At 46.7% G+C, this 19,455-nt stretch overlaps 1 protein-coding gene across 1 annotated transcript in view; it reads right to left on the reverse strand.

Annotated features, from left to right (window-relative positions):
• Positions 1-1,953: 1,953 nt before the first annotated feature.
• Positions 1,954-19,455, reverse strand: part of LOC118260727 (ficolin-1-like) — a 33,618-nt gene continuing 16,116 nt past the window's right edge. The window contains 12 exon segments of the mRNA XM_050714666.1: positions 1,954-2,201; positions 3,570-3,704; positions 4,171-4,300; positions 4,777-4,901; positions 7,199-7,291; positions 7,654-7,656; positions 9,638-9,673; positions 13,087-13,140; positions 13,567-13,680; positions 14,519-14,639; positions 14,642-14,683; positions 14,685-14,749. Coding sequence (XP_050570623.1) covers positions 1,954-2,201; positions 3,570-3,704; positions 4,171-4,300; positions 4,777-4,901; positions 7,199-7,291; positions 7,654-7,656; positions 9,638-9,673; positions 13,087-13,140; positions 13,567-13,680; positions 14,519-14,639; positions 14,642-14,683; positions 14,685-14,749 — 1,166 coding nt within the window.

Genomic DNA, 19,455 nt, shown 5'->3' on the forward strand with positions numbered 1-19,455 from the left:
ATGAATCCTAGTGCTTCAGTTCTTCCTGGCTGATGTCTGTGACCCACTCCCACATGGCCACATGGCCACTCCCACTCCCCGCATGCCTGTATCAACAGAGAGCATTTTCCTGCCTTGCAGAGGTTGTGGCTCATGCTGGAGGGGATGCAGTGCTAGGCTACTGCATTAGCTTAGGGGATGCAGGAGAATCTCACTCTCCAGACAGGTACCAACTACCTCACCCAACACTGATGATGGCTTGTCACATGCCCCCCCCCCCCCCCCCCCCCCCCTAAATACCTGAGTATTTCCTCTATGGAAATATTCACTTCACCAAGTGAAGGTGTAGGAAAACCAACCAGATGGACTTGGGTAGACTGTTCTTGGTGTGCTCTTAAACCTACTAACCTGTGTGTCCTTCAGAGCTGAAATTTAAATATTGAAGGTTTCTGTGTAATAAGAGGAAAACGTATTGGGGGACCAGAGAATGGGGATTCAGCACTTTTAGCTAGGTTAAAATAGGGGGTGTCAGGATCAGTTCATGTCTCCACAAAGAAGCTTGTGGTTCTCAGTGTTGTCTGTGGCAGTGCTATGGGCTTCTCTGAGAGGCTGCTCCTGGACAGCAACATTGGTGGCTGATCTGGTCAGACAGAACTGGATGCTGTAGGGTGTTGGTCCTGCTCCTGATGAGGGCACATATATCACTGGGAATAGGAGAAAAACATAACTGAGCCCCTGGAGATAAGGAAGTGACTATGGGAAATTCAGTGCGTTCTCTGCTCAGACATGCACTTTGTCATGTACCTAAAAAAGAGGAGTGAGCAGGGAGAGGACCTGATGTACAGGGATGTGCAAAACCTCAGATTTATTTCTCAGCATGTCACCCATGTGCTGGGTGAGTGGCCTCTTCACTTTTCCCACACTCACAAGGTTTGGACTCAATGTTTTAAGGCTTACCAATGTTGTAAGTATTACCTTGCTACACATTTGTGCACTAAGTAGCACAACAAACCTGTGACCTTTAGGAACATAACACAAATAAATACTCTGGTTCCACTGACTGATTTGTCCCTGCAGTGCAAATTTAGCACTAGGGTCCCCTTTCACTCATCATCTGTAGGGGTAGGAGTCAAAGAACAAGACATGTTATTTAACTTGTTCTGCTAATAGTCAAATAAGGGATAAGCTGTTTCCATCTGCCCGTGGGTAGCCTGTTTTCGAATGCTACTTGAAAGAAAATGAAATGGAAGATACTGGCACCTGCTGGCCACTTGTGCGAGGTTTAACTTGGGACTGTTGTAGTGTCTTAGTACTACACACATTACTGGACAGACTGTCTTGTATTCAGCTCTTGGTCCATGGCGGCTTAAGAATGAGATGCTGAAAACATGCCTTGGGAATCGCTGGCTCTGGGCCTGGCTGCAGCTGGATCTTGGTGGGCAATGTCACTGTGGTTCCTGGAGTACATCGTGTGTGAGACAATGGGAAGGGAAGCAGGGAGGTGACAGTGCTAACAGCACTGTACTGGAAGCTCAGTCCTTTCCATTTCAGTCTACATCATAGCTCCAGCATGGCCTGCAGGGAGGAGGTGAGAATTCAATGCCTTTCAGATCACTCCTTGGGTCCAACAGAAAAAGAGGCTGCAAAACCACTGAAGGCTTCAAATACATGGATTAGAGAGAAAATTACCAGTATTTGCCACTGAAGGAAATACCATCTGAGAGCTTTGCTGAGATGCAGTAGCCTTACCATCACTTGGTCTTTAAATCAAGGCAATGATTTTTCAGAAAAAAGATGCTCAGGCTTAGTCAGCATCTGTAGAGCTTCTGCTTTCTAAAAGCTGCTATGGGCCAAAGCCACAACTTACAATATCATTCTTTGTTCAGTTTTGCGCTCAAATAACATTATGTTTTCTGTCTTCTGTTGGCTGTTGAGTGGCATGTGTTGGTACCAGTCAGACATCCTCTTTCCCTGTTACAGTGGCCTGAATTTCATTTCTGTTTGCTTATGGGAGTAGTGGTATTCTTTGCCGGTCTTCCAGTTTATACCATCAGCATAGCTCCCATGAATGCCCAGCCAGTACATCCCATTCAGGTTAGAGTAGTGGCAGTCATTGTACCACCATGCTCCCTTATAGGCTGTGGCACAATTAAAGGAGCTCATGTCGTTGTCCTGGTCTGTTGTTGAAAATGGCATGTCCTTGTGGTATGATAAGGAGTCTCCTGCAGGGGAGTACAAGTTCACAGTTAATGCAATAGTGCAAAAGGGAACTTAATGTTTCTGTGCATCATTGCAAGGTATCAGTGGGCCTTGCTGGATCATAGAATCATAGAATATACTGAGTTGGAAGGGACCCATAAGGATCATCGAGTCCAACTCCTGGCACCACACAGGTCTACCCAAAATTTTAGACCATGTGACTAAGTGCACAGTCCAAACACTTCTTAAATTCAGTCAGGCTTGGTGCAGTGACTCCTTGCCTGGGGAGCCTGTTCCAGTGGGCGACCACCCTCTCCGTGAAGAACCTCTTCCTGATGTCTAGCCTAAACCTCCCCTGCCTCAGCTTGACACCATTCCCGCGGGTCCTATCACTGGTGACTAAAGAGAATAGGTCGGCGCCTGCCCCTCCACTCCCCCTCGCGAGGAAGTTGTAGACTGCGATGAGGTCTCCCCTCAGCCTCCTCTTTTCCAGGCTGAACAGGCCTCAGTGACCTCAGCTTCTCCTCATACATCTTCCTTTATAGTCCCTTCACCATCTTCGTCGCCCTCTGGACACTCTCCAACAGTTTACATCCTCTTTGTAAAAACTGCAAGGCAGTTTTTATAAATCCTGCTGTTCTCCTGTTTACCTAGGTATCCTCCTTGGTCATAGAGAAAAGGAGTATCCTGAGCTCTGCTAGGACTGCTGACACACATGGAGAACTTATCTATGCCTGTGGAGCAAATGGACCAGATTCTGCTTGCAGTTACACAACTCTTACACCACTTGGATTCTCTGTAGACTTACTGTCTGAGCTGGACTGTCAGAAAGAGTTGCAGTGTACAAAGCCACATAAACATGGAGCACTGCTATCTCAAGTGTTGGTTTCACTCATTCTCACATTAAGGGTATTGACTTTTGCAGAGGATTTGTTTGCTTTTTAAAGAAAGAAAGAAACAAACAAAAAACACATCAGGAGTTAGGAGGATGTTGTGCTGATGCTGAAAGTATTGAATATCAACCCAGCCCTAGAAATACCAAAACTTCATGGTAAATATTTACGTCCAATAAAACTGAAAGCAGAACTTGGCCTGGCTGCTGTGAAGGTGTGGGAATGCTATGTGTCCCACTGCTCAGAGCCAGACTCTGCATTTGCTGCAAAACTTTGTGGCAGGGCTTTTAGTCACTGCTCTGGGTCACGCTTCTGTGGGTGATGGGGGTCCCCTTCCTTCCCTGCACCCAGAGGTCACTCTGTACCTGGGGTGCCTTAGGCAGCTTTAAAAAATTGACCCCAAATGTAGATGGTGCATGACAACACTCTGTACTGTAAATACTGAATGCTTCTGAATTGCTCTGGGAAATGGTCTTTCCTAGTAAGCTGCTAACTTACCAGCATTTCCACCAAGGAAGTCTCCTAGAACTAGTTTGTATTTCTCAGACTCTCCTAAAATTCTGAAAGAAGCGTACTTGGCAAAGTAGTAGTTGTTCTCAAAGTCTCTCAGGTCAATACGGAGTTCACAATTTCCTAGAAGAGAAGGTGGAGAGCAGTTCTGTGGGGCTGGTGGTAAGTAGGCAAATGGAATTCAGGGGTGAGGGGTTTAAGGAGCCCTGAGATAACTCAAGAGGAGCTACCACTACTTGAGAGATTATGATATATTTCAAATTGCTGCAGAACCATCTGTCCTGCACATAATTGTGAGTCCAAGGCTGTTTGTGAACATGATTGTCATCACAAACAGGACTAGTAAGTAGATGTGTTGGCCTTTCTCCAGGATAAGTCATGCAGACAGCTCATTCACTTCTGTTACTTGTAGTTTTACCTTTTTTAGAGGTAATTTTCCTGTGTGCAATGGACTGCAAGAGCCTGCACGCTGTTTAAAATTAACTACTGGGGCCCAAGAGAGATGCAAGAAGTTCAGTCTTTAATGGCCTAGCATTGTGCAGTGAGTGCACTCTAACAGCCCCAGCCTGGGGAAGGAGGCAGACCTTACCCAGAGAGGTGAGGAAGTGGATGTTGTCATTCCCCAGCCAGAACTCTGTTAGCTGGTTGCCAAATCCTCGCTTGTATGAATACCAATCTCGCAAAAAATTCACTGATCCATCTGAGCGTCTCTGGAAAACCTGCAGGAAATAAGAGTCTCACCCCTGTCAGGCCATTCTTCACTAAAAGAAGCTCCATTGCCTGACTGCAGAGAACGGGTGCCACAGCCCTTTGCAGCAAACTCTCCCATTGCGTTGGGCCATGCCAGAGGGTAGCTGGGAGGACTGAACCGACAGGGAAATCTCTCTCACAAATTTGCTTCATCTATGCTTGGAAATGAGGAGGGATTTTTCTGACTTAAGCAGGAATGGAAGACAGTTTGTGGTGCTCAGTCTGTTCCCAGAGATCTGTCCCAAGAGAATCCCCTGTATTCACATGGATTTACCCAGGTTTAACATGAACTTCAGCTGTCACCTCTCTGACCTGGCTTCATTGCGTGTTTTTCCTGTCTTTGACACTTTTCTTCCTTTTTGTTGCTATTTTAGTGCTATCATTTAGAGCCTTAATAGAAATTACTGTAGGGTTATAAAAGCTTCCCTCCCTTCATCCTACTCACAATCCATCCTCCACCGTCTGTGTCCATATCACAGAAGACAGTGGTGGCATTGCAGCCTTGGGGGTAGATAGTGTACCATCCACTCAGGATCTTCCCTTTATCCAGCAGCTCTTGGCAGTTCCTGGCTTGTGAGCAAATCAGAGAAAGAGTGAAAGTGGAGAGAATAATGATGTGCTCACTGCATCTGGAGAGCACATCAGCCTCATGCTCTGAACTAGCTTCTTTGGGCCTTCAGTCTCCCAACTGGCTCTTTGCACTGCAGAACTCTGGTGCACATCTACTTGGAGACAAATCCTGCTACTCCCCGAGTCAATATGTCACAGGGTTGATGGGCTCTTTCTAAGAGATAGTCTAATGGGCTCAGACCCCTTTCATCTGCAAGGGGTCTTTAGAGGGTCTGGGTGATGGAGCTGCTCCAAGCGGGATGACAAACTCAAGATCCAGGAATTTGTTTGGACTCAGGAATGTGGGGCACTGAAGGTGTGGGGGTAGCTGGCAGCATAGGAGCTGTGACACACAAAAAACCCCCACCTACCTGTAACACAGAAAATACCGTTCAGCTCATCTCTTGTGAATTGAACAGGGGGCAGTTTTGAATATATACATCTATATTATGTATATATTTATTTTTCCTCACCAAATCCACAGCAGCTCAGATTCATGGCTGCCAAAGGATTGACGGAAATTCTTTACTCTGAGGGAGGTGAGACACTGGCCCAGGCTGCCCAGAGAAGCAGTGGATGTCCCATCCCTGGAAGTGCTCAAGGCCAGGCTGGATGGGGCTTTGAGCAGCCTGGGCTGGTGGGAGGGGTCCCTGCCCATGACAGGCGTTGGAATTGGAAGAGCTTTAGGTCCCTGCCAACCCAAGCCATTATGTGATTCTATGATCCCAGCTTACAGCTGCATTTGTGGTATGATTTCGCAGGAGAAAGTCTGGGAAGATTTACACTGAGCATCCTCAGTGTATCATATAAGAAGACCCCTGCTCTACCCAGAACCCAGTGCTGTGCCAGTGCATGGTGTGGGGGTGAGAGGACTCACTGCCCTGGTGGGACACACTGTCCACTTCTTGCAGGCAGGACCTGCCTCTGCACTCCAGAGCTGCTCCATGACATGGTAGTGGTGATACAAGTGTCTGAGCATGATGAGCATCTGATGTGTGGGCACACAGCTGTGCCAGGCTGTCTTGTGAGCCTGGGTGTCCTTCATAATGGAGGTCTGCTCCTGGATGTGGCCTATTACTTGTTAGTCAAATGTTTTTACGTGCCCAGGAAATGTAGAACTGAATTAGAGTGCTTGAGGCAGTGAGGTGGTGAGTTCATGGCATCCTAATCTTTCTCTTTGAGGTGTTACTGCAGCTCTCCAATCTGTTTGAGCCTCTGCATGGGATTCTGTTCTTATGGCATCCAAACGTAGCCAGAGTGGGCTGGAGCTCTGCTTTGATTCTAGCTCAGGGAGATTTAGTCAACTGATGCTCCCTTCCCTTCCCTTCCCTTCCCTTCCCTTCCCTTCCCTTCCCTTCCCTTCCCTTCCCTTCCCTTCCCTTCCCTTCCCTTCCCTTCCCTTCCCTTCCCTTCCCTTCCCTTCCCTTCCCTTCCCTTCCCTTCCCTTCCCTTCCCTTCCCTTCCCGTCCCTTCCCTTCCCTTCCCTTCCCTTCCCTTCCCTTCCCTTCCCTTCCCTTCCCTTCCCTTCCCTTCCCTTCCCTTCCCTTCCCTTCCCTTCCCTTCCCTTCCCTTCCCTTCCCTTCCCTTCCCTTCCCTTCCCTCCCCTCCCCTCCCCTCCCCTCCCCTCCCCTCCCCTCCCCTCCCCTCCCCTCCCCTCCCCTGCCCTCCCCTCTGCTCCCCTCCGCTCCCCTCCGCTCCCCTCCCTGGCTGAGGCTGGGAGGCACCTCTGGGTCCATCTGATCCAACCTCTCTGCTCAAGCAGGGCCACCTACAGCTGCTTGCCCAGGACCACATCCAAGCAGATATTAAGATCTCCAAGGAGGAGCCTCCACAACCTCTCTGGGCAACCAGTTCCAGTGCTCTGTCACATGCACTGTAAAGTGCTTCCTGATGTCTAGACAGAACCTCTTGTATTTTTAGTGGCTTCATCTTGGAAACCAGGATACTGTGGCTGTAAGGACCAAAACAGACCTTCTACAGGTCACACAGAGGGCAGGTTATTTAAGAAGCACTCACAGGATGTGACTGTTCTATCTAATCTGGTCTGGGTGGATTACAAATAGCCATGCAGAAACTGCATGTGGCTGAGAGAAGCAAATAGGTAAACAGTAATATTCTTGCTCTGTCCTTCAGTGTCACTCTGAATTAGTTGCTGCCCTGTCCTGACTTCTGATGCAGGGATTCTGCCTTACTGCTTGTCATCACTAGTCTGTTCTGCAAAGCCAACAGTGGGATGAAAGACCAAGGAGGAAACTCACCCAAAGTTTCTGGAAACCCAGGCTCTCCTTTTGTTCCTGTTGGGCAAACAACATCATCAATTGCTCTCTGCCTTCCACACCTAGTCCTTCCCTCTTCCACAACTTGACAGTGTTTGCTTTTCAAGCCAAATCCTGCTGCATTGGTGTGAGTGGTGATGTTAGGTGAATTGATAAGCTCATCTGCATGCACAAAGAGGCATGGTGCAGCAAAGGCAGGAGGAATAACTTGTTAGTGATCTGTACTGGCTGGTTCTCAGCCCATCAAAGGCCCATCTGCTCAAATCCAGAAGAGCACAGAGGGACAATGGCAGGTGGGAACCCAAGTCACAGGCTCCTGTAATTACAGAACCAAGTATCTTGTCTGGCTGCTTCCCAGGGCTGCCCCCACAGAGCCTCAGCCCCTTGTCCAGCTGTGACACTCAGCAGCCTGAGTCAACAGGAACAACTCTCCAGACCCCCTGGCAGGCACAGGGGGGTGGCTGCCTGGGAGTGCAACACATTATGGGATGCAGGGGAAGAGGACAGGAATTATTGTGAGATGTTCAGGGGAGGAGCCAAAGGTGGGAAAATGGAGGGATTTAGGTGATTTGGGAAGGAAGAAGACAGGGAAAATAGAGGGTAAGGGGATAAAAATGGTGTATTTTAGATAGCTGGTCAGTATGCTTGTTTGTTTGTGCCCTGCCCTGATCACCACAGTCTGTCCTGTCATCTTATTAAAAACTTTTCTAGTACTGTCCTGGGTGAGAGCTCTATTCTGTGTGCCCATGTGTGTATGGGGGTGTGAGTGCAGCACCTGGAGCCAGACCATGGCTCAGAAGTTTGTGGGGCAGCAACTGGCATAAGTGCAGGTGTGCAAGTGAGTGTGACGGCTAGCAAAGATCAACGCAGGCAAAGCTGGTGAAGTGGTCTGGACTCAGGAGGTGAGTGCGTCTGAACATGCTGCTGTGGGTGTGAGGGTACATGGGTGTCTACAGGGGCAAGAGCACAGAGGGTTGGCTGTGGGGCTGGGGTGCTCCAATAGTTCTGCGTATGTGTGTGTGTGGTCTGGAGTGGGGCTGCAGCCTCAGGGTTCTATGTCCAGATGCCAGCAACTGGTGAGACTGAGATCCAACTGCTAGTTAGACTGAGTGAATCCTCTTGCTGGAGGAATCCCCCTTGTACTGATTTATCTACGCAGAAAAATTCTCACCAGTGGACTGCTACCCTGCTCAGCCAGAGAGGGAAGCAGGATGAAGCTGTTTGTGCTCTTTGTGCTCATGTGAGTGCTCTGAGTGGCTGTCGGTGAGGATGAACATGTATATTTGTATAATTGTTTATAGGCACATGTGTATATATATTTATATTATGTATTTATTTATATATATATATATATATAGTGTATACATGGCCTCTTCGTGTATATGCCTACTGGGAACTACTTCAGCCTGGCTACCAGTTGGACCTGGGGACAGGGACAGGGAGTGGCAGCCTCGCTGCTCTTGGATTGTTGGACCCAGTATGATATATTTTCCTTTGACACCTGATTAGGGGTCAGGAAGTCTAAATGACAAGAGTAATGCAATACATGTCTATGTCAGACCTGCTGGCTGCTAAGACAGCCTGACAAATGGGGTGCAAACATTTTGTGCCAGTGAGTATTACTTAGGTGGGACACACAGAACAGTAGTAGATGGGTGCGGGAAGGAAATCAAAACACACCCAGGGAAGGAGGCAGGGTCAGAAGCACAAAAAGGGGAACAGTTACTGCTGGCAGAGGTCTTTAGTGGGTGTTTTGGGAGCAGCTGTGACAGTTGGAGCAAATGTGCTATACTAGTGACCAGCTCAGTAGCATTTGGCTCCTATTACAAGCCAAAGACTTGTGAGAGAAGCCACGGTGCAGAGAGAGCTCATTTATATGTGCCAGTGGCCTTAGCATGCAGGATGATGTTATCAGAAAAAAAAAATATTTATATAAACATCACCTTGTTTACTCTCTACCCTATTAATAACACTGGAGAGAGACAAGTTTCTGTGACATTAACAGTAATGAAGTTTCATCTGAGTCTCTGCCTTTTGACATAGCAGGGGAAGGTCAGAGTTCTGCCCAAATGTGTCTGGTCCCTTGGGCTGGGGTGTGCAAAGTCCTGCTGTGTCTGTAATTGATGGTTCTGGACAGCAGCTTCAGGCTCCCAAGTTGTTGGCAGCCTCTGTTGCTGTCTGGCTGGTTTGGGAGAGGGGCTGCTCACATCACCAGGGGCCGGGGCTGAGCCTCTATGGGGAGCTCCAGCAGACCAGGCCCTATGATGGGGGAGAGCTATTGTCAAATAGCCCATCCAGTACCCTGTGGGGTACTTTTATTTTTCTATAGTTGCTCCCACATGGTGTGTTGTTCTAGAATGGCACGGGGTGGAAGTTGAACTAGACAGGCTCCCATCATAAATTCATCTCAGCATGATTTACCTTTTGGTCCTGGGAAACCAGGGTCTCCAGCCACTCCTGCAAGAGACAAGAGAAAAATGCTCGTCACAGATGACTCAAAGGGACTGAATTACTGCAAATCCCCAAGTAGAGGCTCCTGGCCCTCTGTGTTTCCCAAATGTACAGGAGAGGCTGTTGTAAATAGTGCAAAGCCATGGTGCTCTGTGAGTGCCCCAGCTGAAGGCAGCCTGCGAGGCCCTGCCTGCTCTCCAAATCAGCAGCATCTCTCAGGAACAGCAGGACAGTTGCTTCTCCTTCTGCTGGATTCATGCCTCTGTCTCAGTGATTTTTTTTTTTGTTGGTTTTCAGTTTTAAGCCTGTGATCTGTGAGATTTCAGACAATAGCTGCTGTTTCAATGTGTCCTGTTTCAATCTCCTCCTGTGGGATTCTGCTGATGTCTTGGGTGCTTTTGACAGGGAAATATGTACATATTCAGCATGCAAAGGGGCTCTTTTCCCAGCTGTTCAGTGTGCCAGCACTCAGTTCCTGGATGATACCATGTGCTGGGAGCTGGAAATGGCATGATTTGCTTTCTGAGTCTGGACCATGTCTATGAATGCTTCTTAATGCATGGCTCAACAGTCTTGTCTTATGCAGCCCTACTCTCAGCTTGAGTCTATGAACAGAGAGAGATCAAATAAGCGACTTCCTCATTTTGTGGAGGGGGGTCAGCCTGTTGCAAGGAAATCCCTATTCCCTCCTTGCTTCACTGTATGCCAGCTGTCTCCACTCCAGGAGTGGAGAATAGGGAATCACAGAGTCATAGAATCATAGAATGGTTTGGGTTGTAAGGGACCCCAAAGATCATCTGGTTCCAACTTCCCTGCCTATATCAGGGACACCTCCCACCAGACCAGGTTGCTCATAGCCCCATCCAACCTGGCCTTGAACGCCTCCAGGCGTGTGGATGGGGCATCCACAACTTCTTTGGGTAACCTGTTACAATGCCTCACTACCTTTACAGTGAAGAATTTCCTCATAATGTCTAATCTAAATCTATCCTGTTTTAATTTAAGACCATTCCCCCTTGTCCTATCATTATCCACCCAAGTAAAGAGTCCTTCTCCATCCTTTTTATGAGACCTCTTTAAGTACTGAAAATCTGCCATGAAGTCACCCCGGAGCCTTCTCTTCTGTAGGCTGAACAGCCCCAGCTCCCTCAGCCTTTCTTCATAGGAGAGGTGCTCCAGCCCCTTGATCATCTTCACAGTCTCCCTCTGGACCTGCTCTAAAAGCTCCACATCCTTCTTGTGCTGGGGCCCCCAGACCTGGGTGTAGAATTCCAAGCGGGGCCTCACAAGGGTAGAGTAGAGGGGGAGAATCACCTCCCTTGACCTGCTGGCCACTCCTCTTTTGATCCTGCCCAGGATGCAGTTGGCCTTCTGGGCTGTAAGTGCACATCGCTGCATCAGGTCAAGCTTTCGGTCCACTAGAACCCCCAAGTCCTTCTCTGCAGGGCTGCTCTCAGTGAGTTCTTCTCCCACTCTGTACTCACGTCTGGGATTGCCCCGGCCCAGGTGCAGCACCCTGCACTTGGACTTGTTGAACCTCATGAGGTTCATGTGGGCCCACTTCTCAAGCTTGTCCAGGTCCCTTTGGATATCTTCCCTTCATTTTGTCGTATTGACTGCACCACTCAGCTTGGTGTCATCTGCAAACTTGCTGAGGGTGCTCTCAATCTCCTTGTCTATGTCATTGATGAAGATATTGAAAAGCACTGGTCCCAGGACAGATCCCTGAGGGATCCTGCTCGTCACTGACCTCCACCTAGACATGGAACCATTGACAGCCACTCTCTGGGTGAGGTCTTCAAGCCAATTCCTTATCCACTGAATGGTCCACCCTTCAATTTCATCTCTCTCCAATTTGTAGATCAGGATATCATGTGGGATTGTGTCAAAGGCCTTACAGAAGTCCAAGTAGATGACATCAGTCAGTCTTCTCTTGTCAACTGATGCAGTTACTCCATCACAAAAGGCCACCAGATTGGTCATGCATGATTTGCCTTTGGTGAAGCCATGCTGGCTGTCTCAGATCACCTCCTTGTCTTGCATGTGCCTTAACATTGCCTCCATGGAGGATCCATTCCATGACAGACGCAGAGGTGAGTCTCACCGATCTGTAGATCCCTGGGTCCTCCTTTCTACCCTTTTTAAAAATGGGAGTGCTGTTTCCCCTTTTCCAGTCACCAGGGACTTCACCTGACTGCCATGATATTTCAAATACAATGGACTGAGGCTTGGCAACTACATCAGCCAATTCCTTCAGGACCCTGGGATGCATGTCATCAGACCCCATAGACTTGAAATTGTTAAGTTTCTTCAGGTGGTTTCAAGCCTGCTCTTCACTTACAGTGGGAGGGACTTTGTTCTCCCAGCCCTCATCTACATGTTCAGGGAAATGAGATATGTGGGAAGCCTGACCACCAGTGAAGAAGTTGTTGAGTACCTCAACCTTCCCCATGTCTGTTATTAGCAGTTCTCCCTTCTCATTTATCAGAGGGGGAACACTCTCCCTGGCCTTTCTTTTCTGAGCAACCTACTTATAGAATCCCTTTCTGTTATTCTTTGCATCCTTGCCAATCTCAGTTCCATCCTTGCTTTGGCTTTCCTGATCCCATCCCTGCACATCCAGACAGCAAACCTGTACTCTTCCTAAGCCACATGTCCCTTCTTCCACTTCCTGTGCATTTCCTTCTTGCACTTGAGTTTGACCAAAAGGTCCTTGCTCAGCCATCCCCATTTCCTGCCCTCCCTGCATGCTTTCTTACACAGGAGGATGGAGAGTTCTTGTGCTCTAAGAAAAACATCCTTAAAGAGTTACCAGCTCTGTTCAGCTCCTTTGTCCCTAAGGACAGTGTTCCAGGGGATCTCAGCCACTAGATCTTTAAATAGCTGGAATTTCGCTGTTTGGAAGTTCAGGGTCCTGACTTTGCTATTAGCCAAGCCCATATTCCTTGAGATCACAAAGTCAACCAGGGTGTGGTCACTGCAGCCCACATTGCCTCCAATCTTAATCTCTTTTATTCGTTCATCTGTGTTGGTAAGCATGAGGTCCAGTAATGCTTCTCCTCTGGTTGGTTTGTCTCATATCTGGACCAGGATGTCTCCTGGAGTCTCTAGGAGTCTCTCAGCTTGCTTACGCAGTCTGCTGTGTAGGGAGATGTCTGCTTATAGGGGGCTGATAAGGGGGACTTCAAAAAGAAGAGTAGTATCTTCCTCTGAGATGTGGTCCCACCCTACAACACTGTTCCTAGTACCCATCCCATGCCAGATGCATGCACCAAATCTTCCTGGTCTATGCTACTTCAGGGCTGTTTCTTGGAGTATGACCAACTCTCAGGTATTTTATCTCTGTAGATCCAGTCTCCCTATGTATGCCCTGAACTTCAGTGGGTTTATAGATTGAAGCCAAGTATGTTATGCATTACCTTTTGTACCGGGTGGTCCTGCTTTCCCAGGGAGTCCCTGGGTTCCCATTTCTCCTACAAGGAAAAACTCAGTTTATATGTGCATATTGTAATCTGATCAGAGGGGAGGTCACACAGAAGCCTGGGCAGCTAGGCCTCAGCTTCTGCAGAAACAAGGAAGATGTTTTTTGTTCATCGGATGATATTTTATAACATATCTCACTCCCTTTCTTCTACTAAAGCTATACTACACAGGTACTGCCAATGTAAGTCCTAATTTACAGTTCACTTATGAATTCCTGTGAGCTTTGTACATCTGGGAGCCAGTCCCCAGTGGAGTGGCTCTCTCTACTGTTGTGACTCACTTTGCCTACAAGTCCACTATGACATGGGAGGCCTTGAAGGACTCCTATGGGTATGAGGTGACCTTCAACAGCTCCTCCCCCCCGCAACAAAGCAATCTAATATCAAAACACTCACTGCTGGGTTTTGGAATCTCACCTTTTGTTCCTGGGACACCTGGTTCTCCCTTTGAGCCAGAGGCACCTGGGATCCCTGGGCATCCTTGGAGAACAGCAAGCCGGTCAGCATCACCTAGTCCCACTATTCTCACCTCTGAATTAATGAAGACAGTCATCGTGGAGATTATTACGACTCTGAAATGTCTTGGAGAGGAAACTGAACCCTTTGGGCTTCAGAAACAGTGCAAAAGGCAAAGATAAGCAAGTGATGTCCAGTCTGAGGAAGGAAGTCTGGCATAATTATATGTATTAAGAGACGGTATTGAGGTTGTTGCGTATTAGAATTAGATGCTGGATCTCTCTGGCTTCAGGGGAGTTTAGTGGAAGAAGGCTGTTATATGTGACATTACATGCATGACAAATACATTGTAACTTAATAAAACAAAAGATGTGAGGTGCTCTGTGGGGTAATACAGCAAAAAGTAAATGGCACTGATGAGCATGTGGATAGTAAAGATTCTGATTTAAAAGGATTCTAAAGATTTAGCCTGATTTCCTGACACCAGATCAGTTTAAAATCACGCCTATTGCCTTTCTGGAGAATAAAGACCAAAAACTGTGTTGTGCAGTGTTCCCAAGTTGCCAGGGTGCTGGGCACCCATCAAGCACTTGGTTGATATTGCTCTGCATCCTCCAGTAACAGAGGTAAGGCACCACAGATGGAAAACATGGAACAGGGTGGAAAACTATGAATGGGGCAGCCTGTTCCTGGAGATCCCACTAATGAGTGGGCAGGATGCTAAACCTTTGGTTGGAGCCAGCAGCTTTGTGAAGCCACTACTGAGACTTCATCACCCATCTTCCCACTTGCAGCTGAATTAAAGAGATGCATAGAAGGAACAAATCCACTCCCCCTCCCCCCCCCCCCAGCTCAGCTCAGTTATAACAGCCTGCCTTAGGGCAATTAACAGTAGGATTTGTGCCCCACTCACCTGGGCAGGTGTCCTGGGCATCGCAAATGGTGGCTGTTATGCTGAGCAGGACAAGAAGGACTGGGGCTACACTTTCCATTGCTGGCACAGCTCTCTGCTCTCTGCTCAGCTTTCCTTCTCCATGTCCCAGGCACTGTGGTTAGTATTGACCCATCTAAGCCCTTTATACGTAATAAAAAAATCCAGTGTAAGCTCCACCTCTGTGCTTGCCCAATGCCTGGGATCCCCACTCTGCGTCTCCAGAGCTTTTCCCAGGTAAGCAGCTTTCCACAGGCCTGATGGGGAAAGTCCTTGCCTTGCTGCCCCAGCATGCCTTGTCTCAGGCCTCTGCAAATTTTGGATGCATATCTCCTCCTGTACTGTATTTCTAGATGAAATGAACCGGCAAAAACATACATTTAGCTAAATGGAGACAGCTCCCCTCTTCCTTCCTGCTAGTGGCACTTTACAAAGAGCAGTACTTACTCTGTGTATGGGGGAACTGAGACAGTAGGAAAAGAAAAGCCCAAGGTCAACAAAGATCACAGTCAGAAGCTGCAGTGCCTGACTCATGCTCCAATGCTCTGCCTACCAGGCAGTGTTGGGTCACTTTGCAACCTTTCAAACAGAGGTTTCAGTTTATAGGTAATCCAGGACTGACCTGGAGTTAAAACTCTGCATATCCAAGTGAGGTTTGGTGGGAAGAGCATGTCTGACTTTTTTCCTGCCTTTTTTTTTTCTTTCCCCCTCCAGTTCGTGTTCATTGTAATGAGTAGGATTTCAGTTTCTCTGTTGTGCACTCTGTTCATTTGTGTCAGCATTACGAGGTTCAAACTGTCTCAAGTCTGACTCTTTTGTTACCTCTATGTACAGAACCTTTAAAGTTTATAGCAGAGTTTTTAGCAGCTCTGTTCAGCTCCTTTGTTCCTAAGTATAGTGTTCCAGGGGATTTCATCTTTAATAGCTTTAAATAGCTTGAAGTTCACTCTTCGGAACTTCAGGGTCCTGACTTTACTCTTTGTCAGGCCCATGTTCCTCAAAATCACAGTCAACCAGGGTGTGGCCACTGCAGGCCAGAAATGCAATAGATGTTTATGATTGGTTTTGTTCCCAAGACACAATTTTGTTAAGGGCAGTGCAGGTCTTACTTTCCTTTCCCTGTCTGGAAAAAAAAAAAAAAAAAAAAAAAAAAGCCTGCAGGGAAATCAGAAGGAATGTGATCTGACCACCTGAACTCAAATTTGGGTTTTGTTTAAAATGGGAAAAAAGTATATCATTCATGTCAAGTGTTGTGTATGCAGTTCTCAGGGAGAAATGAGAATAGCTTCTTTCTTCAGCTTTTCAGAAGGAGAGAGACAGAAAAAAAGGATGAGCAGATGTCTCTGATCTGCTAGGGCAGGAGAGGTCTATGCAGAGTCATTTAAACTGACTGGGGCCCTGTGCACTCCTCTTCTCTCCCTCTCTACATCACAAATGTTCATGCAGCGCAGGCTGCTACCTGTCTGGGACACAGTTGTTTCTGCCCCATGGGGCAGGTGAAGATGAAGAAAAGCCAGCTGCTAGTACTGAGAAGTCTCCTCCTACTCAGCACTCTGTGTCCTGTGCTGTGAGCTTGGTAACAGATGCAATACTTTGTTACAATATCTAGCAGCAAGAGCTACCTGTTTCTCTTGGTAAGTCACTCCAAAAAAGCAATGGTTAAACTGGCCTCACAGGTTATCCTGTCCTTACAATCTGCCAAGGGCTCCTGGCTGGATCTGTCCTGTAAAAAAAAAAAAAAAAAAGTAAGAATAGGTTTGCCCCAGCTTTTCCCAGTTAATCCCTTATCAAGGTGGCCAGACCTGCATCAGGCTGAGAATGCATATTGTGGAGGCAGCACTGATGTATCCACCTAGGTGTTAAAGCCTGTGGGCTCCACCCAGCCTGGGGGACACCTGGAGATGTCACCCTGCTTTCAGACAAGGAGGCAATGCTGCAGTGTCCTTGTGGACATGGCTAACTTTGGGAGCAGGGGGAAAACTGCTTTTGAACAAACAGTCCAAAGTAGGTCGGGTCCCTGAGGGTAGATATTGAAATTGGCCCAGTGATCAATATGCCCTAAATTGTTTTTCCTCACACTGTGTCCTAATGAAGATCAAATAGTGCAGATCGTTTACACCATCAGCAATTCTTTTTTTCTATGTAGGTTCTCACTTGAGTCCTAGGAAATATCCCCTGTCGGTTGTGAAAGTCCAGTATCACTTTGGGAATGCAGAAACGAGTTTTAAGTACATTGCATGAATAGGGAGTGCCTCTAAACACCATGATTCTTCAGCTCCAGAGATGTAAATGTCACAAGTGAAGTCTCCAGAACTTAACTGACTTGTAAAGCCCCAAGAAAATAAGCTTAGCAAATCAGAAGGCACAAACAAATGACAACAGATCTTCAAAAAGTGCATGTGGGAACATGGTAACTGCACAACAGAGGATTTAACACTGATTTATTCAAAATCATAGGTGAAATCCAGGCTCCTGGTAGTTTTGACATTGGCTTCCTTACCACCAGGAGGCTAGAGCTTCACAGAAACATCAGAAAAGCTGCAAAGGCTGTAAATACCTAAAACAATAGGCAGCAAGCCCCAGTCATGGCATTCCTCTGCTTTGTCTCATGGCTAAGGACATTGCCACACAACTTCTAAAGGTGCCAGAAAGGCAGACAGTTTGTGCTGAGGAGCTGAGACGGAAACTCTGACATATCTGACTTCAGGCTGACGTGCGGAAAACAGACTCCACAATCAGTAAGATTGTAAAGTAGGTATGTTTATTCAGTGCTGGGCAGCACGGGGGGTAGTCCTGCCAAAGTTGTGCGCATGCCACATGGCAACTTGCCATAGTTATATGCAGTAAATAGTTACATATGCATGAAGTTTCACAATGCTCCTATACATATGCATAACCTGTCCCTGCTTCATATTAAAATTAGTTCAATAAGTCATTTCCATAAGCTCTTTCTGTCTGTGCTTCCGCAGTGTCTCCTTGTAGTGGTCACCAGGGGTTATGGGGATGAAGGTTGGTGACTCTTCCTTGTCACTGCTAGTTGACCTCTTGTCTTTGCACAGACTCAGTTGCTCCTTGGCTCTTGTCCATCTGCAGGACCAGTTTCTGTCAGTTTCTTAAGATCACTTAAGGCTCACACTCTTGTCAAGGGACTAACCTTGGTAAGGGACCCAAGGCTTCTTGATTTAATTAATTTGCACAATTCACAATAGTTAGCAAAGACACTAAGTAGCATCCACTAGTTTAATACTGTCAGCACTCTATCTCTATTTGCTAAGATTCTCCTAACTCCCTCTCTCAGTCCCTCCTTCTCTAAAAAGTTAGTAAATTCTTTTACTATTTCTAGCTTCAATACAGCATTTCCCTATCTAACATTCTTTCGAAGTATTTGTTAGACACCAGTTTCTGTCTTAGTTGGTTGTTTTTCCACTTGCTGTAGGAATCTCCTGTACTCTTAAAACACCATAAGGTACATCGGTTCACCACGCAAAGAACCATGGATAAAACTATGACCATGATTATTGTAATAAACAACTGCTCCAGCCATGTTAGGTTTGGCAACCAGGAAGTCAATTTTTTTTACCAAATCTGCAAATCCCCAGGATGTATCATCCTGAGCTACTGCATGCAAAATTTTATTCTTTTCTCCAGGTCAGTCTCAATCTGTTTTTGTTTGTTAACATATACACAGAAAGTTAATCTGGTGTATATGTTAACATTTTTGCATGGGAGTAGTTCAAATCTCTCCCCTAGATGTTCACAATCCTTTCAAATGGACACGTTCCATTTCTTAGGTAAACTATCACTCACTGCCTGTGTGAGTTTCTCATAAGTATTGTGCTCCCACTGTTCAGTTTCCTTGACCAATGATACCATTAGGACCATGAAAAATGTAACCTTCCAGGTTGCACCTGAGTAACCTTCCTGGGGGTTTTGGGTGTCTTTTTCACGCTGGTGTGATGGATCCAGGCGTTCTGCTCCTTGATTCTGATCGCTGTAAAAGTGGTGAGGAGTACCTGAAACAGTCCTTCCCACTCTAGTTCCAGGTCTTCTCTGCAAGAGACTTTACATACACATAATCTCCAGGTTGTATACTGTGCAATGGTCCATCTAACCCACTACACTGAGTCCCACTCACATGCTTTCCAATTTCATTGATATTCCTCTTTGTATTCCATAGGGTCATCCATATAAGATTTCAAAGGGGCTTAGCCCTTCTTTTACCCTTTGTCTAGTTCATGTACGCAAAAGGGCTAAGGAAAGAGACTGAGGCCAGACCAAGTTTGCTTCTTGTCCCAGTTTCACAATTTCCTGTTTAATTACCTCCCAGGCCTTGGCTGTTCTGGTCAGGAATGCTTCTGGCCATCCTGAAAAGGTGTCAGTTAATACTAATAAATACCGATACCCCCCTTTTCTTGGGAGCTGGAAAAAAAATAATTTACCACTGGTTGGAGCTTGATTCCTGTCTGTGGTTTGCTTTTATACCTGTCTAACAATAGTATACAAATTAGGTCCCCAGCATACTTTATTAGTGTTTTACAATTACCATTCAATTTAATATGGTATCAAAATTCTCCCATCATTTATTTACATTAAACCTGCAGGTAACATTTTCCATTTACATCTTAGAATATTCTACTTCATTTTCTATTTTTTTTTTTTAACGCCTGGTTTTCTGTTCCTGGTACTAGTGCCAAAATTTGACTCTCAGATGCCTGTTCTGCCACCCCTTTGGCTCCTGCGTCAGCCAATCTGTTTCCCTCTTCAATATCAGTATCCCCTGCTTGATATCCTTTACAATGCATAATGGCAACTTTAGTAGGCAGGTATACTGCTTGGAGTAACTTCAGTATCTCTTCTGCATGTTTAATTGAGGAAGATAAAAGTCCTCTCTCCTTCCAAATTGCCATGTGTGCATGCAC

The sequence above is a fragment of the Cygnus atratus genome, chromosome 19 (assembly GCF_013377495.2).
Source record: "Cygnus atratus isolate AKBS03 ecotype Queensland, Australia chromosome 19, CAtr_DNAZoo_HiC_assembly, whole genome shotgun sequence".
In the NCBI taxonomy this organism is placed as follows: Eukaryota; Metazoa; Chordata; class Aves; order Anseriformes; family Anatidae; genus Cygnus; species Cygnus atratus.